The sequence below is a fragment of the Micromonas commoda genome, chromosome 12, assembly GCF_000090985.2.
Source record: "Micromonas commoda chromosome 12, complete sequence".
Classification (NCBI taxonomy): Eukaryota; Viridiplantae; Chlorophyta; class Mamiellophyceae; order Mamiellales; family Mamiellaceae; genus Micromonas; species Micromonas commoda.
The window spans coordinates 427,632-448,272 of NC_013049.1; the positions used below are offsets into that span (position 1 = coordinate 427,632).

The 20,641-nt window shown below is 67.1% G+C and overlaps 13 protein-coding genes across 13 annotated transcripts; 5 read left to right on the plus strand and 8 right to left on the minus strand.

The window, feature by feature from the left end:
• Positions 1-17: 17 nt before the first annotated feature.
• Positions 18-2,690, minus strand: MICPUN_98164 (predicted protein; the record flags this gene model as incomplete). Its single annotated transcript, XM_002509211.1, has 4 exons — positions 18-461; positions 525-696; positions 775-1,868; positions 1,971-2,690. The coding sequence occupies 4 exons, from the start codon at positions 2,688-2,690 to the stop codon at positions 18-20; spliced, it is 2,430 nt and encodes an 809-aa protein (XP_002509257.1).
• A 2,777-nt stretch (positions 2,691-5,467) lies between these two features.
• MICPUN_63139 (predicted protein) lies at positions 5,468-6,160 on the minus strand (the record flags this gene model as incomplete). Its single annotated transcript, XM_002509212.1, has 1 exon — positions 5,468-6,160. One exon carries the CDS (start codon positions 6,158-6,160, stop codon positions 5,468-5,470), a length of 693 nt encoding a protein of 230 aa, XP_002509258.1.
• A 149-nt stretch (positions 6,161-6,309) lies between these two features.
• MICPUN_109284 (predicted protein) lies at positions 6,310-7,134 on the plus strand. The gene has a single exon (XM_002508978.1). The coding sequence runs from the start codon at positions 6,504-6,506 to the stop codon at positions 7,095-7,097; it is 594 nt and encodes a 197-aa protein (XP_002509024.1). The 5' UTR covers positions 6,310-6,503; the 3' UTR covers positions 7,098-7,134.
• A 109-nt stretch (positions 7,135-7,243) lies between these two features.
• On the minus strand, positions 7,244-8,062 carry MICPUN_63137 (predicted protein; the record flags this gene model as incomplete). Its single annotated transcript, XM_002509213.1, has 2 exons — positions 7,244-7,815; positions 7,960-8,062. The coding sequence occupies 2 exons, from the start codon at positions 8,060-8,062 to the stop codon at positions 7,244-7,246; spliced, it is 675 nt and encodes a 224-aa protein (XP_002509259.1).
• A 72-nt stretch (positions 8,063-8,134) lies between these two features.
• Positions 8,135-9,361, minus strand: MICPUN_109283 (predicted protein). The gene has a single exon (XM_002509214.1). It carries the CDS (start codon positions 9,170-9,172, stop codon positions 8,192-8,194), a length of 981 nt encoding a protein of 326 aa, XP_002509260.1. The 5' UTR covers positions 9,173-9,361; the 3' UTR covers positions 8,135-8,191.
• A 119-nt stretch (positions 9,362-9,480) lies between these two features.
• On the plus strand, positions 9,481-11,250 carry MICPUN_103484 (major facilitator superfamily; the record flags this gene model as incomplete). Its single annotated transcript, XM_002508979.1, has 1 exon — positions 9,481-11,250. The coding sequence occupies one exon, from the start codon at positions 9,481-9,483 to the stop codon at positions 11,248-11,250; it is 1,770 nt and encodes a 589-aa protein (XP_002509025.1).
• A 63-nt stretch (positions 11,251-11,313) lies between these two features.
• Positions 11,314-12,042, minus strand: MICPUN_63134 (predicted protein; the record flags this gene model as incomplete). Its single annotated transcript, XM_002509215.1, has 1 exon — positions 11,314-12,042. The coding sequence occupies one exon, from the start codon at positions 12,040-12,042 to the stop codon at positions 11,314-11,316; it is 729 nt and encodes a 242-aa protein (XP_002509261.1).
• Positions 12,043-12,266: 224 nt separating this feature from the next.
• On the plus strand, positions 12,267-12,800 carry MICPUN_76559 (predicted protein; the record flags this gene model as incomplete). Its single annotated transcript, XM_002508980.1, has 1 exon — positions 12,267-12,800. A coding segment is annotated over one exon (534 nt), but the record flags the coding sequence as incomplete, so codon positions are not given.
• A 258-nt stretch (positions 12,801-13,058) lies between these two features.
• Positions 13,059-13,647, minus strand: MICPUN_63132 (predicted protein; the record flags this gene model as incomplete). The annotated part of the gene is made up of 2 exons (XM_002509216.1): positions 13,059-13,081; positions 13,113-13,647. The coding sequence occupies 2 exons, from the start codon at positions 13,645-13,647 to the stop codon at positions 13,059-13,061; spliced, it is 558 nt and encodes a 185-aa protein (XP_002509262.1).
• A 170-nt stretch (positions 13,648-13,817) lies between these two features.
• Positions 13,818-15,341, plus strand: MICPUN_103482 (predicted protein; the record flags this gene model as incomplete). The annotated part of the gene is made up of 1 exon (XM_002508981.1): positions 13,818-15,341. The coding sequence occupies one exon, from the start codon at positions 13,818-13,820 to the stop codon at positions 15,339-15,341; it is 1,524 nt and encodes a 507-aa protein (XP_002509027.1).
• A 350-nt stretch (positions 15,342-15,691) lies between these two features.
• Positions 15,692-17,269, minus strand: MICPUN_75587 (predicted protein; the record flags this gene model as incomplete). The annotated part of the gene is made up of 3 exons (XM_002509217.1): positions 15,692-16,758; positions 16,804-16,957; positions 17,096-17,269. Coding segments are annotated over 3 exons (1,395 nt in total), but the record flags the coding sequence as incomplete, so codon positions are not given.
• A 372-nt stretch (positions 17,270-17,641) lies between these two features.
• MICPUN_106350 (predicted protein) lies at positions 17,642-19,492 on the plus strand (the record flags this gene model as incomplete). Its single annotated transcript, XM_002508982.1, has 1 exon — positions 17,642-19,492. The coding sequence occupies one exon, from the start codon at positions 17,642-17,644 to the stop codon at positions 19,490-19,492; it is 1,851 nt and encodes a 616-aa protein (XP_002509028.1).
• An 87-nt stretch (positions 19,493-19,579) lies between these two features.
• Positions 19,580-20,209, minus strand: MICPUN_63128 (predicted protein; the record flags this gene model as incomplete). The annotated part of the gene is made up of 1 exon (XM_002509218.1): positions 19,580-20,209. The coding sequence occupies one exon, from the start codon at positions 20,207-20,209 to the stop codon at positions 19,580-19,582; it is 630 nt and encodes a 209-aa protein (XP_002509264.1).
• Positions 20,210-20,641: the final 432 nt, after the last annotated feature.

Genomic DNA, 20,641 nt, shown 5'->3' on the forward strand with positions numbered 1-20,641 from the left:
CGGCTGAGGTTTTTCACTCACACCTCCTTATCGTCGCGCGTCGCCGCGGCCTCCGCGTCCCTCATCGCCCTCCTCGCCTCCGCCGCCACCTCCGACTCCGTGTCCAGCAGCTCGACGATGGTCCTCACCAAGTCGCCCGATTTTTTCGCCATGTTCAGCTCGGGCGTCGCAATCTTCTGCATCAGCAGCCCGTCGAGCTCCTTCCTCAAGGCTTTGAACAACACAGCCACCCTCGGCGCGGCCCTGAACCTGATCCATCCGTCGCACGTGGCTTGCGACCGACCGTGGTCCACGGCCACCTTGCCTCCGAACAGCAGCAGCGGGTACGGCCCGATCATCGTGGCGTCCCTTATGTACACCTTCGCCGTCTTGACCTTCTCGTGGAACAGCAGAAACCTGTGCTCAAACTTGGACAAACCAAACACCACCGAAGTGGGATGCAAATACGCGTCGCCGTCGCCCTTGGTGCGGACGCGCGTCTTGCTCGCTTGCGGACCCGGTTTGCTCCCGGCCGACCCGCCGACGCTCTCCACCACGGCGACGTTGGGAAAGAGTCCCGCGCAAATCACCGCGCGCACGAGGGGTTCGTTTCCGGCGTTGACGCTCGCCGCTGCCAACGCTCGCTCCGCCGACGCTTTAAACCCGCCTCCTCTCTTGACACCCCTCGCGTTTCCTCCTCGGGGCGTTTGCTCGGGTCTCGGAACGAACGGCGCGGCGGACGCGTCGAGTGTGCTCCCCGCGTCCGCGTCGCGTTGTTGGCTCTCCCCCTTTGACCCGTCGTCCTCGTCCTTCTTACCCCCGAGCAAACCGGTTCCCGAGCGAAGAAACCCGATCTGGTCCAAGAGCTCCACGTACTGCTGCCGCATCTCGCTGATCTGCCGCAGCGTCTGCGCGGACAGGAACGTCTTTGCGAGAAAGTCCCGCTCGAAACCCCGCCCGCGAGCCTTGGCGCGGATCCATCCCGCGTACGCCCTGACCAGCGTCAGGTGGTCCGAGGTGGCGCCGGCACCCGCGATCTTCCTCTTCGCCTCGTCAGCCTCGTCCCGCTTGTCCATCGGGGAGACGAAGGGCGACCTGAACCCGACGCCCGCGGCGATGGTCAGCACGGGGTCTAGGCACGAGAACATGGCGCCGTAGAGCATCATCTTGCCCAGCCTCGCGTCCACTGGCAGCTCGGCGAGGTGGTGGCCCAGCGGCGTGAGCTCGTCGCTCGCGTCGATGGCGTCCAGTTCCGCGAGTGATCTGAGCGCGGACGCGATGGCACCCTCGGGCGGGGGCTCGATGGCCTGCGCCAGAAACTCCCTGACGTCTCCGAGTCGAAGGATCTTGATCTGCAGGCACAGCGCGTCCAGCGGGGTTCGAAGAATCTCGGGCGTCGTGAAATCGGCGAGTTTCGACTCCCGGGCGCTCGAGTAGAGGTGGAAGCAGTACCCCTCGCGGACGCGACCGGCGCGGCCCCTACGCTGCCTACTGCTCGCGCGGCTGCACCACGCGGTGACCAGGGACGACATTCGCGATGTTGGGTCGTACTGGGTCTCCCTCACGCGGCCGCTGTCGATGACGAATACGACGTCGTCGATGGTGATGGACGTCTCCGCGATGTTCGTGGCCATGACAACCTTACGAACCCCGGGCAGGGGTTTGCTGAACGTCAGGCGCTGCTCCTCGGAGGACAGGGTGGAGTGCAGTGGAATCAGTATGAATCGCTTTTCCACGTCGTCCAGCGAAGACGCGAGACGCTCGTGCAAGCCTCTGATCTCGGCCATGCCCGGGAGGAAGATCAAAATCGCGCCATCCTCGTACTCATCCGCGATGAGCTGCACCAGCATCTCTATGAGCTCCATGTTTATCTTCTCCTCGTCCACCGTCTGTAAACATCGCAGGGTGTTATCGCTGTACCCGGGGTACATCGCCCTGGTCTCCTCGGTGATGTCGCCCATCTCCGCGGTCCTGGCGAGGGAGTCGTAGACGGCGGCCATGGCTTTGCTCCTTCTCGCGCCACCCCCCGAAAGGGGATTGAAAGTGCGACCGCCGCCCCCGCCGCCCTGAGGTTTACCGTCTGCGCCGAGCGCGAACTCGCTGTCGGGCTCGCACACGTACCCGGTGGCCTCGATGGCGTCCTCCAGTCGGTACTCGGCGACCGGGAAGGTTCGGCCGGGGATCTCGACGCAGCCGCACTCCCCGGGCACCACCCGCTCAAAGTAACCCTTAAACAGCTCCGCGTTGACGGTGGCGGACATGGCGACGAGCCTGAAGTCCTCACGCCGCGCCGCGAGCCTGCGGAGAATGACGAGGAGGAAATCGCTGAGCAAATCGCGCTCGTGCACCTCGTCGACGATGACGTGCGACACCCCGCGAAGGTCGGGGTCCGACTGAAGCCGCCTGAGGAGGATCCCCGTCGTGCAGAAGAGGAGCCTGGTGTTGGAGCTCTGCCGCGATTCAAGCCTGATGCTGTACCCCACGGTGTCGCCTATGCGCTCGCACCGCTCCTGCGCGACGCGCTCGGCGACGGCGATGGCGCTCAGCCTGCGCGGCTGCGTGATAATGACCGAGCACTCGCCGCCGCGGCCGGCTCGCACCGCGTTTTCAAAGACGTACTGCGGCACTTGCGTCGTCTTGCCGCAGCCGGTAGCGCCGCTCACGACGGACGCGCGTCCGTTCTCGATGCACTCCAGCACCTCTCGGCGCATGCCGTGCGCGGGAAGGTCCTCGCGCTTCGCCTGCGTGTCGCGCCAGTTCTTGTCTTCGGCTTTGCGCTTCTCCGCGGCGGCCAGGCGGGCGCTGGCGATTTTCCTATTCGCCTCCTCCAGCGCCTCATCCGCTTCGTCCCGGAGCTTGCGGCTGAGCAAGCCGCCGAAGCCCGCGAGGCGGTCGGCGGCGGCGGCGGCGATCTCGTCGTCATCCGCCGCACTGGACCCGTCGTCGTCGCGCTCGTCGTCGCCGAACCCGAGGTTCTTGACGTGTTTCGTGAGCCACGAGAGCCCGGGCTTGGCGCCCTTCCCCGCGGCGTCCTCGCCCGCGGCGTCCTTACGCGCGTAAAGCCTCTCCCGAGCCGCCGCGCGTCGACCCTTCGCCGTTCCCAGCTCCGCCTCCCTCCTCGCCGCCTCCGCCTCGTCGGCCAGTCTCTTCTCCTCGGCAGCCTTCGCCGCTAAGACCGCGGTTTTGGTCACGGCGGTGTTTGGCGCGATGACGCGTCGCGCGGCGAATGCAGCCGCCGCGGCGTCGACGTCTGCCCTGGCCGCCGCCACCCTTCGCTCGTGCGCCTCTTCCCATCGCCTGAGCTGCGCGTCCAGTGCAGTGCTGGGTTCAGTGCTGGGTTCAGTGCTGGGTTCGGTGCTGGGTTCGGTGAGTGGGTGCAGCGGCGGCGGTGGGTCCGCGTCCGAGGATGGCGTTCGGTCGCTGGGTTCCGGCGGCGGCTTCGCGCCAACCTCGTCAACCTCGTCAACCTCTTCCCTCGACGCGGCTTTGGCCTTCTCCTTCTCCTCGTTCATGAGCTCGCGGAAGTACGCCATCCGTCGCCTCCTATCCTCCTCCTCCCTGTCCTCCTCCTCCCGCCTCGCCTCGATGCGCGCGAACGTCCTCTCGAGCCTCGAGTGCCCCGAGAGGCGAACGTCCCCCGCCGCCGCCGCCGCCTCCGCCTCCTTACGCGCCTCCTCCTCAGCCGCTAAAACCGCCGCCCTCTCCGCAGCCTCCGCGTCCATCGTCCCGTGCTCGTCGAGGATCGCGGGCACGTGTTCTCGCAGCCACGCCACGAGGGTGTACACGACCGCCTCGCCCGTCATCGACGCCGCCTGCGCCGCGAGTTGCGCGGCGACGGATCGGCGAATGTGGGGAGGCAAGTTGGGGGCTCGGACCGAGATGAGCGGCGGCTCGAACGGGTAATGCGTGCCCGGGGGGAAGTGCACCTCCAGCACGCAGGGCTTCCACCGGTCGTCCCCGGTCCTCACCTCCGCGGTCCACATGCGTCGCTGCTCGCGCTCCAGCGCCATCTTCCCGTCTGCATCCGGAAACTCTCCGGTGAGATCCGCGAAATCGTCCTCGAGAATCGCGGCCAGCGCCATCGCCTCCTCGCCGCGCTCTCCCATGGCCTCCTCCGCGTCCATCGCACCGACGTCGAGGTCCCCCACGCTCGCGGGTTGCAGGCTCCTGAGCAACGCGTACGTGGCGTCCTCCTCGACCCAACCCGACGTTTCGAGAGCCTCGCGAGCCTCCGCTCGGCTGAATCCCATCGACGCCAGCCGGCCCAGCATGGCGCGCTGCAGCAGCGCCACGTAAGGGTCCGGCGCCTGCACGCGGTCCGGCGCGTCGTCGTCGTCGGCATCGACGGCGTCGTTGGCCGCGCGCGCAGCCTCCGCGACAGCCTCCGCTCGCGCTCGGAGCGCCGCCTCGACGGGGTCCCGCTCTGAGAGTTTGAGAAACGCCTCCGGCATCTCGTCCCTCGGGACGTTGAGGCAGAGCCAGTCCATCGCCTCCCCAAGCCTCGCGTCGATCGCCCGTCTCTGTGACGCGCGGGTGTTGCGTGTCTCCCCCTCGGCCGCAGGGGCAAAGTCCGCCTCGTCCTCGGGGCAGTGCGCGAGCGCCTCGGTCGCGCGCGCTTCGCCGAATCCCTTCTCGACGAGTCGCTCCGTCAGCCGTCTCTCCCGCGCCTTTCGCTCTCGCTCCGCGCGTTCCCTCGCCGCGCGCCTCGCGCCCGCGCGCCGCGCCTCCTCCGACTGCGTCACCGCGTGCGCCTCCTGCGCCGCGAGCTGATCGAGCACGCTGTCGGAAGGGGCGAGCAGCGCGGCCCTGCCGACCATTTGGACGTCTTGGGTTTCGATGCGCATCCCCGCCGCTCTCGCGGTGACCCGATCGGGCGCGGCGAGGCTGGCTCGCTGCACCGCCCGCAGCCGCTCCTCCTCGGCGGCCGCGCGAGAATCCTCCGCGGGCGCGTCCACGGGGCGCAGCTCGCGCAGTAGGTCGGCCACGGAGTCCTGCGCGTCGTCCGTCATGTGCAGGAGCTCGGCGGGTCCCTGCGCGGATCTCGTCGCCTGCGCGTTCGCGGCGCCGGGCACGATGCCGAGGCCGTCGACGCCGTAGCCGCCGCCGGAAAACCCGCGCCATCCCTTGAGGCTGTTAGGACCTCCCTTTCCGACGCCGTCCGAGCCGGCGCCGCGCGCGGGATCGGCGCGTTTCGGGGGCAGAGGCGGCGGCTCCCCCTCGACTCGTATCCTCGCGTTGAGGATCTGTATCTTTGCTCCCGGCGCCGGGGCTGTGGGAACTCGAGGCGCGCCCTTCTTGACCGTCGCGCCGCCCCGGGACCGCCCCCCGCGCCCCCCGCGGCCGCCACCTTCCCGGGCCGCCTTCTCGGCGCGAGCCTTCTCGCCGCCGCCCTTGTTCATGGCAAGTGCGGGGAGGGCTGTTCGGCCGCGAAGTTTTGGCAAGTTTTGGCAAAAAAAGATGGATTACAAGTACAGACGCCCGCTCTCTCTCATCGGATGTTGGCCATCAGGGCTCGCTCCTCCTCGCACTCCGCCGGGTCCGGCGCCAGGTCGCACTCGTTCTCCCCGAGCAACCCCGTCGCCCCCGTCTGGCCGGGCAGGATCTTGCCCGCGAACCCGCTGGCCTTTAGTCCCTGCCAGTGCAACGGGCCCGCGTCGAATTGATTTTTGCCCATCGTCAGCACGAAGGTCACGTCGCCGGTGCCAGCCGGGACGACGTCGACGTACGCGATCCTGTTGTTCTCCGCGACGTCCGTTACCGCGCTGCCGGTGTCGTCGTACACGCGACCGTACACGTCCGCGTTGTTCAACCACTTTGCGGACGGGTTGGTGGCGCGCGCGGTGAACTTGACGCACGTCACGCCGGCGCGGACGTTGACGGCTCCGCCCACCGAGCTCATCGTGCCCTTCTCGCACGGCACCTCCTCGTACCGCACGTCATCGAAGGGGACGGAAACCGGACCCACGGCGAGCGCGGCGTGGGGGTTCAGCGCGGCGAGCGCGAGGGAAGCCGCGGCCGCCGCGACACCCGCGCCGACTCTCGATCGATGGGTTCGCATCTCGTCCGTCGGGATAGCGTTCGAGACGGGTGGCGCTCGACGGGACGCGGACCGACGCTTCGCGGGGGACGAGACGCGCGGCGACGTCGTGATAGCTCGCTCGATTCGATTCGTGGCGAACATGGTCGTCCGGAGGTCTATCGCCCTCCGCCTTTGGCGCGTCGGAGACTGGCTTCACATCGTCGTGTGTTTCACGAGCTGACGTGGCCGTGGACGAGGTTAGCGGACGTTTGCTCGTGGGCCGTGGCGCTGGGGCACTCCTCCCCGCGCCGCAGTGCCGGCCGCGCGACCTTCAAGCGCGTCGCGACTCCTTCGTCGATAGTAGGTCCGTCCCGGAGGACGCCTTCAAGCGCCGCGTGAACCCTCCGCCGCGCCCCCACCATAACCGACCAGCGGCGCCCCGGAAAACCCGCCCTCCGCCGACACTTTTCATTCATCCGTCGCGTCGAACGACTGCGCGGCATCGATGGGGCAGAAACAGAAGATCCGGGAGGCCAAGAAGGCTTCCGGCGACCTCAAGGTGGACAAGACCACGCGCGCCGGGTACGACCGCAACAACGTCGCCGAGGTGATCAAGCGTCTGAAGCAGATGGCGAAGGAGGACACCGACAGGTTCGATAAGATGGACCTCGCCGAGACCCTCGAGCGGCTGGAGCAGAGCGAGCGGGTGGCCGCGACGATTGGCGCCGCGTACGACGTGGAGATGGCTCGCAAACGCGCGCTGCTGCGATGCTTCGTGGAGCACGGCATAACCCCGCCGGCGCCGGAGACGCGCGAGAGCGCCGCGGGGTTCAACGAGGGCGTGCTGGTGAACCCGTCAAACGCAACCGCGTCAGTCGCCGCCCCCGACGCAACTGCCACTGACGCAACCACGGAGGTATCGGAGGTATCGGTGGACGACGCGAAGAGGCAGCTCGCGTACAGCCAGTTCGAGGCCAGGCGGAAGCTCGCGGTGGCCAAAGAGACCCGGGAGCACAACGACGCGATGGTGAGGGAGTTACGGGAGCGGGGATTGGAAGCGCCAGAGACGGGGGCGTCAACCGCGACGGGGGCGGACTGACGAGTGAGTGCGTTTAATACGATATCATATCACGTCTCGCGGCGCGACGAACGGCACCCGGCGCGTCATCGTCGTTTCCCTATGTACACCTTAAATGTTCCCCGTCCCTTTTCGCCATGAAGTTGCCCCCGAGTCGGGTGGCTCCTTCACGCGCTGATGGAGGTGAACGCCTCGTTCTTCACCCCTCCGTAGGACACCACGTCGGTGTAGCACTGCGAGTAAGGCACGGTGGGCATGGAACGCTTGAACGCGGAGGGGGGCGGGGCGTTGGCGGGTTCGTCCTTGGTCGGTGACTCGGTGACGACCAGGTCCACCTTGACCGGGGTGTCGGGAGCCGGCGGGGCGGCTTCGGAGGGTTCCTTCATCGCCGAAAAGGCTGACTTCATCGCTTTGTCGTCGCCAGCCACCTGCGCCCAGCCGTCCAGGAGCTCCTTCTGGAGGGCCGCGCGTTGGTCGTGAGAGAGCGCGCGCTGGAGCTGCGCGCGCTTCTTTGCCTCGACGGGATCGCCGTAAACGTCGCCGAGGATCTCGGGGGGGAACTTGAGCGCGGCTCCGACGGCGGAGGAGCGCTGCCTCGCGCGGGTCTCCTTCGCAATCCGGAAATTCGCCTCTGGGTCTTCGGTACCAGCCTTGACGCCTTCCCAGTACTGCAGGGTGCCGCGAGTGTTGCGCTGCGACGTAATCTCGACGGCGCCCTCGAATGTGTACTTGGGGTAGTCTGCGAAGTCGAACGCGGGGGATATCGGAGGTCAGAACGGTGCGACACGGGTTGGGCGGTCGCGCGCGAAGACTCGTAATTGCGTTTCACAATTATTTGGTGATAATCGGGGCGGGATCCCCGGGGATGCGCGCGGGCGCTCACCGGAGCCGGAGCGGCCGGGCACGAGGCTCCTGCCGACCGCACGGGAGAAGCCCGGGCGGGCGTTGGTGGAGTTGTTATCCCAACCGGTGAATTCCTTCGGCATCTTGTCGGCTGGACGCGAATTGACAATGCCGAATTTCGCGAACCTGCCGCGACGGAAATGGACCACCTTATCGGACTCTCAGTGGTTACATAAGTTTCAACGCCACGAGCTACTCGACCGCGGTCTCCCTCACCCCGGCCCTTGGGAGGACCCCTTCATCGTCAGGCACGCGTACGCGTACCTCGGTTTCTTACTCTTATCCTCCGCCAGACCCCAGTCCTCCACCGGCCATCCTTTCTCCTGCGCGTGTTTCCTCAACCGCGCATCCGGGTTCACCGCGACTGGAAAGCCGACAGCCTCCATGAGCGCGACGTCCGAGAAGGAATCCGTGTAGAACCAGCACTTGGCCAGGTCGACGTTCGCGCGTGTCGCCCACTCCTTCGTCACTAAATGCTTACCGTCCCCGTACGCCACCTTCTGAATCCGTCCAGTCAGTCGCCCCGTGCTCTGGTCCACCTCCATGACGGATGAGATGACGTCTGCGTGCGCCGACTCCAACCCGTAGAGCTCGGCGGCGGCTCGAGCTGGATGCTGCCACGAGCTCGTGCACATCACGCATCGCACGCCGTCCGCCTTGTGCCTGGCCATCGCCTCCTTACACCCCGGCCGAACCCTGTGCGACAGTTCCTTGCGGAAGAACGTGACGACCCGCTCGTTCAGGTCATCCTCCATCTCCCCGGCGTAGAGCTCGGCAGCCTCCGCGCCCGCTCGTTCGGCTCCCGCGCCCAGGCCGAGGGCGTACCTCGAGAACCAGTACAGCGCCGTCATCAGCATGCCGAAACCCACCTTGCCGTTGTTCACCTCGTGCTGCACCCAGTGCCAGCTGCTGTTCGTGTCTATGATGGTGTGGTCCAGGTCGAAGAGCGCCACCGCGCCCGGCGATTCATCATCCTTCTCGCGCTCGGACTCGTCCACGGCCGCGGCTGGGGAGGCTTCGAGGATCGTTTGCTTCTTTGGGGTGGCGGGCGCGGGCGTTCCCGGTCCGTCCGCCGAGTCGTCACGCATCGCGCCGTTCGACACTTCCGCGATGGACGCATCGCCGAGCGGGGGCTCCGGACGCGGATCCACCGCGGCCGGGGGCGCCTCGACCGACGCCTCCGTCTCCGCCATGGAGTTTACGCTCCTCCTCCAGCGGTATCGTTTCAGACCGCGCAATTGTCGCGCGCGACCCGACCCAACCCCCGCGCGTTGATCCCTCGGACCGGACCGCGATCGACGCGTCTCGACGCCACTTCTCGCGCTCGCGACGTCCCGATGGCGTCTCGACAGGTCGGGGCGCGTTCGTGTCGTGTGACGGTCGGACGAACGCTCGCGGTGGGTGTTGTCGAACGTCGAAGATTCCGCTGTTGAGAGCAGTTGAGGTTATGGCCGGCCCGGGACCACTGAAACCACGACGACCGCTTCCTCTCGCTTCACCCATGGCGTCGCGAGCGTTGGTCGGAACCCTTCGGCGGGGGTTGAGCCGCGCGCGGCGAGCGCCGCCCGCGGCGGTCGGGTCCTCGGATGTCGCGCGAGACGCGCGGGATCCGTTCGAGCCGCTCGGTTCGCGGTCGGTGCGGTGGCGCGAGCTCGAGCTCGTTCGGCGCGATTGGGCGCACCGCCGCCCGACGACGTCGCGCGGGGACGAGTCCGGGTTTGGCGCGGGATGGGAGGCTCGGAGGGCGTTTTCGTCATCCTCCGCCGCGTTCACTTCCGGCCGCGATGCACGCAAAGACATCGACGACGAATCGTCAACGTCGTCGTCGTCGTCGTCGTCGCCGCCGGTCGCCGAGGCTGGCGCGCCCACGGGCCCGCGAGCAAACTCCGATTCTTCCATGTGGGATCTCGCGGGGTTCCTCGGGGAGAACAGGCGCGTGGCTGGCATCTGCGTCACCACCGCGCTGCTCATGGCCGGCCACTCGTGCGTCGCCCCCGTCTTACCCATGTTCGCGGAGGAGTTCGGCGCGTCCGCCGCGCAGGTGGGCGCCACCCTGAGCGCGTTCGCTCTCGCCAGGCTCGTGCTCAACGTGCCCTTTGGCTCCCTCGCGGATTCCCTCGGGCGCAAACCCCTCATGGTCGCCGGGCCCCTGATAACCGCGGCCGGGATGCTGGGAAGCGCGCAGTGCCAATCGGGGCTACCGGAGCTCTTCTTCTGGAGGTTCATCGCGGGCGCAGGGAGCGCGGCGTACGCGGCGGGGGCGCAGGCGACGCTCGCCGATCTGAGCGACCGATCCAACCGAGCGAGGGTGCTGGGAGCTAACCAAGCCGCCGTCCTCGCGGGTGCCGCATTCGGGCCGTGCGTGGGCGGGTTCATCTCCGAAGGGGCGCCGATGGAGCTCGGGGTGCGGGCGCCGTTCGTGGCGGTGGGTGTCACGTGCGCGCTCGCGGGATGGCACGCGGCGCGCTCGGCGCCGGAGACTCTGAAGGATGCCAACTTTGGACCTTATTTATACGGCGCCGGGACCAAGACGAGGCCGAAAACGTCGGCGATGGAAGACGGGGAGGCGGAGCGCGAGGCGGCGGCGGCGACGACCGGGGACGTGAACGTCGCGAGCAGCGCCGGGGACGAGGAGGCTGAATCGAACGGAGAGATGAGGGGTGAAAACGCGCAGACGACGATGCGACGGCTGCTCCGCCGCCGCGACTTTTTGGCGGTGAGCGGTTTGAACGCGGCGCTCTTCTTCAGCGGCGCGGGCGGTCGCGCCACCCTGCTGCCCCTGCTCGCCGTGCAGGAGCACGGGTACACGCCCGCGGGTCTGGGCGCGCTGTTCACGGCGATGGCGGCGACGAGCGCGTTGGGAATCGGCCCCGGCGCCTTTCTATCCGATTTTTTTGGTCGGACTAAAGTCATCGCGCCGTGCGTCGTCGCATCCGCCGTCGCCGTCGCCGTCGTCGGTACCGCGACCGACCCGAACGTGTTCCTCGGCGCCGCCATCGCGTGGGCGTTGGCGCACTCGCTCATGGGACCGGCGCCCGCGGCGTACGCGACGGAGGTGTCGCCGGAGCGAGGTCGAGCCGTCGCGCTCTCCGCGTACCGAACCTTTGGCGATTTCGGTTTGCTCGTCGGTCCGGTGGCGCTCGGCGCGCTCGCGGATTGCGTCGGCGTGGGTCCCGCGCTGGCGGCGAACGGCGGGGTGCTCGCGGCGTCGGCGTTGGCGTTCACGGCGGCGGCCAGGGGCGAGGGCGCTGGAACGCGCGACAATCGGTAGGTTAGCACTACTTCGTCGCGTCGAAATAGCCAGTAGCTAATAAGGGTACTATAGAGTTGGGCATCACTCGTCGTCGGTCCCGGCGGTCGTCCCGGCGGCGACGTAGAAGGGCGCGCGGCTCGAGTCCGGCGCGAGGTTCACGAGCTCGTCCCTGTCCGACGCCGCCCACCCTTCTTCGCCCTCCTCCGCTGACGTCCCGTCCAGGACCCACGTGCCCGTCGGGGGGGATGCGTTCGGGGATGATGCTCGTCTTCGTCGTCGCGCGCCGGCCACCTCGTCCGCTCGAAGGGGCGCCGCGTGCTCGTCGTCCAGCACCGTCCACATGGGCTCCACCCCTTCCACGTCGACCTTGTCCAGCGCCTGAACGAACCTGAGGACCTCGTTCACGCCTCGCAGCGCGCCCTCCGCCGGGGACTCGACCGCGGCGAGCGTCGGATGGTCGTCGTCCGCCTCCTCGTCGTCGGCGGCGTCCTCGTCGGGGATCGCTATGTTCGCCTGCCTCGCCACCTTCCTCAGCTTCTCTTCGTCGATCGGCACGGACTCGACGGTACCCTCCGGCGGGTTCAGCAGCTCGGACGTGGACCACGACGGCGTCGGCGACATCGCGGGATGGAGTCCCCCGCGCGACCTCCACCCGGCGATGTCCGATGCCTGGCCCCGGTACCCTCGCCGGACGACGGCCGTGGACGCGCGAGCGTCGATGACGCGGGCTTCCGATCCGAATCGTCCGCTCACGGACGCCGTCGCGCTCGCCGCGACGCGCGACAGGCGCCGGATCGTCGCGCTGGACATGTCGCGCTCGGTGGTGTGCGGTTCGCCCGGCTACTGACAGATCGGGAAACCGCAGGAGCATTGTTAAAAAACGTCAGGGGCCGGCCAGATCGATGCGCGCGTGCGCCGCGCGTGCGGTGGGGATGACCGCACCCACGGACGGCGGCCGCGGGCGTGGCCGCAGCGGCGGCCGGGGCAGGGGCGACCGGAGCCGCGGCGGGTCGCGTCCATTGGACCCGAAGGTTCGCCTGTCGAAGAACCTGTCGCAGATCTTGCGGCACGGCGTCGTCGACGAGGGGCTCGCGGACTGCCTCGACGCGGAGGGTTTCGTGCCCCTCGCGCGGGTCCTGGCGCTGCCAAGGTTCCGCGGGGTCGGCGCGGACGAGATACGCGCGCTCGTGGCGGCGGATCGCAAGGGGCGCTTCGAGCTTCGCGATCGCACCGACGGGATCGTGCACGTGCGAGCCACGCAGGGCCACACCCTTCGAGGCGACGTCCTCGACGACGACGCCATGGCGACGCGCCTCACGCGCACGAGCGGGATCCGCGAGGCGGTGCACGGCACGTCGATGCGCGCGTGGAAACGCATTCGAACGCACGGGCTGAGCAGGATGCGGAGGAGGCACGTGCACATGGCGACGGGACTCCCGGGGGACGGGGAGGTGAAGTCGGGGGTGAGAAACGATTGCGAGGTGGCGGTGTGGGTGGACGTGGAGCGGGGCGTGGCGGAGGGTGTGCCGTTCTTCGTGAGCGCCAACGGGGTGGTGCTGAGCCCGGGGGAGGGGGATAGCGGGACCGTGCCCGCGAGGTTGTTCCTGAGGGCACACAGGATACGGGGGGGAGAGGAACTGCCGCTGTGTGCGAGTCGAATGTCACAAAAATCAAGCTAGAGTTTCATCGTGAGCGAGCGTCTTCCAACATCTTCAAGATGTTCGTCCTGTCATGGCACTCTGCAAGGTCGATCAACCTTCTCTCAGAAACGTCTGCACCGGCGTTGATGAGCAGGGCTACGCATGCCTCATGTCCACCCGCGACCGCTACCACGAGGGCGGAGGCGCTGCTGCCGTCAGCTATTGCGTTCACATCCGCACCTGCCTCGATGAGCTGCATGACAACATCCGGATGGTTGTGATCACAGGCCATCCAAAGAGCCGAATTTTTGTAAGCACTACCCAAAAACGTAGCGTGTTTGTTGATATCAGCCCCTGCTTCAATCAAAACTCGAACAGCCCCCAGATGGCCAAGAAACGCGGCAAACATCAACGGTGTGCCCCAGGTTTTTTTATCGTCGTATTTGACCTCCTCCTCGACTTCCCTTCCTGACTTCAGGAGGGCTCTGATCGCGGGCAAGTTGTTAGATGCTATCGCACACGCCATCGCATCTCCCCCAAACCAACTCCGCGGCAGCCTGGTAATTTTCGCTTGCAACGACCGAACACCGTCGACGCTCCACACCGCGTCCCTGTACCGCTTGCTCACCTGCGCCAAACTGAGGGTGTCCTTTATGTCGAGCTTGGCCAGTATCACCGCAGTGAACACGTCGGGAAGCTCCACGGCGATGGCCTCGAGGATGGACATGGCGCCGCTTCGCAGAGACGCCAAGGTGTTGGACTCAGCCTCTTCCATCTTTTCCTTCCGCGTGTCCACGGTGTGGCGCGACGGGAGGAGGTCGCCTCTCGGTCGTGGCTTTTTCCTCCTTCCGTCGGCACGTCCAAGAGCCCCACAGCGGTTATCGGCGGAAGGAAGAACCACGACTCTCCGAGGGCGCGCGCATGTTCGACGAGCACCGCGCGAGCATGGACGGCGCGCAGCCGGGTCCGCCCAAGATCCGCGTCGTCGCCGCCAGATCCGCCCCGCGGCAGGCGCCCGGCGCGCCCGGCGCGCCCGCCCCCGCGCCCACCCCCGCCCACGCGCAGCACGTGTTCACCCCGCCGCAGCTGCCCGCGACGCACCCCGGGAACGTCGACGCGGCCGGCTCGGTCCACGGCTCCGTCGCCGCGTGCTCCAACGTCACCACCCGCGCGTCGTCGTCGAGGACGGCGTCGCTCGGCTCCTCGGACGCGCCGCCCGACGAGCTCCTCTCCACGCACCGCGCCTTGGTGCTCGCGTCCAGGCTCCGCGCCCTCCTGGAGAGAACCTCCGTCGGGGAACTGCTGCGGGCCAAGCGCGAGAACGAGCGAGCGACGTGCCCGGACGACGACCAGCAGCCCGGTGTTTTGACCCTGTGGCCGGACACCAAGATCGTGGACGCCCTGCGCCAGCTGTCGCGACGCCGGGTCCTCTCCGCGCCCGTCGTCGACGCCTCCTCCGGCCAACTCGTGCACAAGGGCTTCCTGTCGCTCTCCGACATCGTCCTCGACCTGTGCAGCAGGGATACCGTCGAGCTCGAGGCGCTGCTGCGCGAGCTCGGCGAGTCCACGCTGGGCGATGAATCGCACTACCCCCCGGGCACGGAGTGGCAGAACCTGCCCGTGAGCGAGGTCATGGCCACGCCCAACTGGCAGGACGGTCACTCCGTTTGGAGATGCGACGATCCCGAGTACGAACGACTCACCGTCCTGGAGCTCTGCCGCGAGTATTTCTTCCACGGCTCACCCGACGGGCCCATCTGCCACCGCGTCGCGGTGTTCAGACGCGACGGCGACGCCCTACGGGTCGCCGCCGTGATTTCCGCGGCGGATATCGTCAGGCACTCGTTGCTCGCGGCGACGGAGCAACCCGGACCATCCATCGACGATCAATCCATCGACGAGGATTCAATCGCCGCCGACGAGATCGCCGCGCTCGCCGCGCGAACGACGCTGGCCGAGCTCGGCATGGCGGTCAAGACCGTGTTCACGGTGGACGCGGACGACGCCGCGTTGCACGCGTTCCAGCGCATGACCCGGCTCGGTCTCACCTCCGCGGCGGCGGTGTCCGGCTTTCGAGAGGACGGTTCCTTCGACGGGGAGGTTGTCTGCGATGTCACCGCCGGCGACATACGTGGGGTGTGGCCCGACCAGTTCCGCGCGCTCACGTCGCCGCTGCGCGAGTACATCGAGCGGGTCCGCGGCGTGGAGCGGGGCGGCGGCGGGAACGGGATCGGCGGCGTGTTTTGGCGGCCGCGGCTCGCTCGCCCTCGCTTCTTCCGTCGGTCCACCACCTTCGCCGAGGCGGTCGAGAGGCTGAGCGAGGACGCCGTGCACCACGGGTTCGTCTCCGAGGACCGCGCGGGAACGCGGGTGACGTCGAAGGACTTGATCGGGATCGTCACGCAGACGGACGTGCTGCGACGGATCTGCTTCGAGGACGAGTACCTTTCCGAGTGCCTTTCTGGATAAACTCAGATGCGTTTCGCGGATGTGATGTGTAGACGTGAGGCCGAGTCTCCCTCTTCAAGCTCAACTTGGAGGTGATTGACTTTAACTTACCCATGGTTTACTGTATCATGACAGCACTAAGGTGTGAGGTAAGTAAAGTCGCGGACACTCCTCCAAGTCGAGCTTCCCGGATGTGCATCACATCCGCGTCTTTTGGCGCTTGCTTGCCTTTTGTGAACGAATGAAAATCTCTTCAACGAAACGTCTCGACGACACTTCTACTCGCCCCCGCTCTTCTTCTTGCGCGGGAACTTGCTCGGCCACGACCCGTTCGGCTGCGACTTGGCCGCGTACCTCGTCGGTCGCACGTCCAACGCCGCCTGAAGCGCGTCCGCCATCGTCTTACACCGAACCAGCTCCACCCCGTTCTTCTTCGCCGCCTTCTCCGTGGACTCGTCGCTCCCCGCCTCGGGCAGCAGCACCCTCCGGAAACCCATCGTCGCCGCCTCCGCGATCCTCCGCTCCGACTGCATCACCGGCCGCAGCTCGCCCCCGAGGCCCACCTCGCCGAAGAAGCACATGTCCGGCGGTAAGGGTTTCTCCACGAACGAGCTCGCGATGGCCAGCGCCACCGCGACATCCGTGGACGGATCGTCGAGCTTCATCCCGCCGACGATGTTGATGAACACGTCGTTCTTCAACACGCCGCGGCCGAGGACGAACTTTGCGAGCACCGCGAGGAGAAGTTGCATGCGCTCGAACCTCAGGCCGACGGCCGTGCGTATCGGCGGCGCCTGCGGGTTGGAGTCGCCCGCGTCGGCGCGTTCGTTGGTGAGCGCCTGCACCTCCAGCATGAACGGCCTCGACCCCTGCACCGTCACCGTGGGCGCCGCGGAGACGTCGGGGGAGAGCACGCGCTCGCCGAGGAACAGCGCGGACGGCGACGCCACCGGTTTCATCCCCTCATCGCTCATCTGGAAGACGCCAACCTCGTCGGTGCTCCCGTATCGGTTCTTGTGCCCGCGTAAAATGCGAACCGCTCGGTCGGAGTCCCCTTCCAAGTAGAGCACGACGTCGACGATGTGCTCGAGCACCCTCGGGCCGGCGATGTCGCCGCTCTTGGTGACGTGCCCGACGATGAACACGGGCATGCCGGTGGTCTTGGCGGCGTGCAGCAGCGCGGTGGCGCATTCCCTCACCTGCGACACCGACCCGGGCGATCCCGTGGCGTCCTCCAAAAACACCGTCTGGATCGAGTCCACGACGAGCGCGGCGGGTTTGAGGCGGGAGACAGCCTCGAGGATGTTCTCGAGCCTCGTGGCGCTGTACAGGAAGACGCCGTCGGGGTCGATGCCCATGCGCTCGGCGCGGCCCGCCACCTGCTCGACGGATTCCTCTCCAGACGCGTAGAGGACGCCGACCGAAGATGGGGCCCCATCTTCGTCATCCTCCGAGTCATCTTCGTCCCCTTTGCCGAGCAGACCCGCGAGCTGGAGGAGTATGGTGGACTTGCCGACTCCCGGATCGCCACCCACCAGGGTCATCCCCCCCGGAACGACCCCGCCTCCGAGGACCCTCTCGATCTCCTTTCCCAGCTCCTGCGACAGTCGCATCCTGGGCATGGTGGATCCCTTCGCCTTGCCGCCGAGGACGTCGCGCAGCGCCCTCGGCGGGTTGGCCTCGGCGACCCAACCGGACTTGACGCGGCCGGACTTGCGACCGATACCGATGGATGACGCCTCCTCGATCGCGGAGCTCTCGGCGATCCTCGCCACCGCGCGCGCGCCAGCGCCGCCTCCCGAGCTCTTCCCGGACGACGCGGTCGAGGGCTCGGAGACGCCTCGCATCACCTTCATGGAGTCCCAAACCTTGCACCCCGGGCACTGCCCGTACCACTGGTTCGCGTCGTAGCCGCACTCGGTGCACACGTACGCCTGTGCCTTCTTGGACTTGGCCGAGCCGCTCGCGGCGCGCGTGACGAGCGAGCAGGGCGCCCTTCGCGACGAAGACTCGGGTGCCCGAAAACAATTGGGCGGGAACCCGGGCCCGAGGAGGGACCCGCGGCGGGCGGCTCGGAGCACCGCGACCGACGATCGACCGCCCGTCGCGTTCAAGGAGACAGTCGACATCGAGCTCATCGTCATCACGCGTGCGAACGCTCTCGCGAGGTGTCTCCCGCGCATGCACCTCACGGGTGCGACGACTGTGCCCAAAAGCGAGGCTCGAGCGCTCCTCGTCAGCGTCGAGATACTTTTACCAAGTTTGATCAACAAGCTAACAACCGCGGCACTCGCGCCAGCCCCCCCTCCCCGCACAGCGACATGTCGATGATAAGCAAAGTTTCCGGGTACGCCCCGGGATGGATGGAGGACTACGGCACCGTGGCCTCCGCGCTCCATTCCAACTACCAGTCCGTGAGGGGCTTCAGCGTCGGCGATCTGACCGTCGGTATGGCGTACCTCTGGGACGACGAGAGGAATCAGCGCAAGGCTTCCCAGCCCGGCAGCGCGCATCAGCCCTACCCCGGGGACTGCGGCGCGGTGCACAAGGACGAGGCGGACGACTTTCGAAGGCTGTGCATCGCCGTCGACGCCTCGTACCTGACGGACAGGAACGAGCTCGCCGCCGCGCTCAAGACGATCGGGCACGAGATTCACGACGCCGTCCAGAAGAGCACCTTCCAGGAGCCCGCGTTCTTCATCAGCGAGTCGCAGGCCAGGAACGAGGTATTCTTCGTGATTCGCGGCACGGCGAGCATGAAGGACGCCCTCACCGACGGCGACTGCGCCGCGGAGGATCTCAACAGCGCCCTTCCCGAGTTCGCCGGCGTCAAGGCCCACCGCGGGATGGCCAAATCCGCCCACGCGCTCCTGGACAAGCACGCGTCCAAGATTCTCAAGTGCGTCGAGATGTTCGAGCTGAAGAAGAAGAAGCCGAGGTTCGTGGTGCTCGGACACAGCCTCGGCGCGGGCACGGCCGCGATCGCCTCCATACTCCTCAAGGAGAGGCTCAGCAAGACCCCCGTCGAGTGCGTCGCCTTCGCCACCCCGCCCTGCCTCGACGTCAAGGGTTGCGGCGCATCCGCGCAGCACCTCAGATCCATCGTCTGCCACGACGACGTCGTCGTTCGCGCGTCGAGGCAGAACGTCGACGATCTCTTCAGCAGGATCCAGGACATCAACTGGAAGGAGGACTTCTCCAAGGATGTCAACAAGCTACACACCGTGCAGGCGGCCAAGGCGGCGTCCGTCACGCTCGCGTCGATGCAGAAGAGCGCCTCTGCCGCGGCGGCTTCCTTCGCCGAGCAGGCCAAGCGGCGGATGGCGTCCTCCGCCAAAGCCGGCGGGGGTAACAAGAACGTGGAGGCGGCCAAGGCTGCGGCGGGCGCCGCCGCGTCCGTCGCGGCCGCGGGCGCCGCCAAGGCTGCGGCGGGAGCCAGCGCGCTCGCCGGTAAGTTCTCGAGCATGATGTCCAAGAAGTCGTCGGACGCGAAGGATGGGGCGTCCGAACCGGCTTTGTCCGAACCAGCGGATCTCGTCGACCTCTTCGTGCCCGGGAAGATCTACCACTTCAGGCGCTCGCCCCGGGGCGCCGGCACGTACGCGTCCGTGATACGCCACGACGCCCCGACCCTCAAACGCATCGAGCTCTCCAGCTCCAACGTCGAGGACCACACCCTGGTCGAGTACAAGGAGGCGCTGGACACGTTTTCGTGCCAGATGAACAACGTCGGGGTGAAGATGGCGCCCGAGGTTGAGGGCGCGCTGGAGATTTACGACGGATACGCGCCGGACTACGGCGTGGGATCGTGGAAGGAGGCTCCCGGGTGCTTCATCATGCCGCACGAGCTGTGCCTGAAGCGTCCGGACAAGGAAGGCGAGCTCATGCCCCTCAAGACGGATCTCGGCGGCGGAGGGTACGTCGCGGAAAAGTACGAGTTTAAGAGCAAAGGCCCTTGGGGGATCAAGATCGAGGTCAAGAGCGACGATAAGAAGGCCAAGACGCTCCGACTCTACATCCCGGGCGGGGAGGCCGAGCACGCCAAGTGGCTGGCCGCCATTCAGAGGTGCTGCGACGGGGTTTTAGGCACGCCGGCGCCCCCCGACGTCACCGAGAAGGAGGTGGCAAAGCCGAAGAAATCCTTTGTGTTTGGCGGCCACTCCTTCTTCTGAGCAGCCGAGCGCTTCGGCGCGGGTGATGTCATCGTGTAATGTTATCTTACAAATCGTGAACGTTGCTTTCCTCTTTCGTTGCCGTTTTCACTGCCGCAGCCGCGTCACCGGGCCAAGCTCGGGTCGCAGAAACCTGCACTCCGGGGGTTCGGCCCAGCCAGCTTGCATCCTCTTGTGCCAAATCTCGTCTTTGATGCCCCTCTCTATCCTCCAGTCGGTGTCTTCCTTGGACAGGTCGCCGACGTACACCGAGTCGCCCACGCGCACGGACCCGCCGCGGATGACCTCGCAACGGACCCCACCCGCGCCGTCCTTCGCCTCCACCCTGCCGTGCACCACGACTTCTGCGTCCAAGCCGATCATCAGCTTCCCGCCTATCGCGCCCTCGAGCTCCTGCGGCGTGATCCCGCTCACCACCAGGTTGCGCTTGGGCCTGTGTTCGGGGCTGAACACCTCCCTTCCTTCCGCGTCCCTTCGATGTTCACCCGATCTGTGCGCGGACATCACCGTGAGCTGTCGCGTCGGATCCCGGGACGCGAGCCCGTACGCCATGTCAGCTGACAGGAGGGCGCCGGTCCCGCCAAAAGAGGCGTCCAGCTTGTGAGTCTTGATGCCCCGGCCGGGTACCAGCAGCGCCCCGAGCACGGGTCGCATGGTGGCGAACCTCGGGGAGCCGTCGTGGTCGTCTTGAAGGTGTATGCTCTCCAAGGACGCCATGGTGCCGCCAAACCCTGCCCCTGCCGCGCGACCCCGCGAGTGATCAACACCCCGACCGACAGCCGCATGTGCGACCGACAGCTTCAAGTGCAGGCGAAGGTTTCAAAATCCAGTCGCCTTCCCGCCACGAGCCAAGGTCCGAAAGGTCGTCCGGATGCGTCAGCCTATCACCCGCGTGTCAGGACACGACAGGCTACGACGTACGATGTCCAGTCAGGGCCCATTTTCTCAAATTTCTTAACCGTCACCGAAGATCTTCGGCAGCACGTGCTCTTGTTTGTCACGAACGCGCCGAGACCCTCTCGCGGACGTTCACGCGCACGACTCTTTCCCTCCCGAGGGATGCAGCCCGTCCTCGCGTTCCCCGCTCATCGCGTCGCTATTCGACCCGCGGCACCCGCGGCTCGAGCTTCCGACACCGCGCCGGCCCCC

Coding starts and splice junctions, on each gene's coding strand:
- MICPUN_109284 (XM_002508978.1), top strand. CDS start 6,504: ATGGGGCAGAAACAGAAGATCCGGGAGGCCAAGAAGGCTTCCGGCGAC.
- MICPUN_109283 (XM_002509214.1), bottom strand. CDS start 9,172: ATGGCGGAGACGGAGGCGTCGGTCGAGGCGCCCCCGGCCGCGGTGGAT.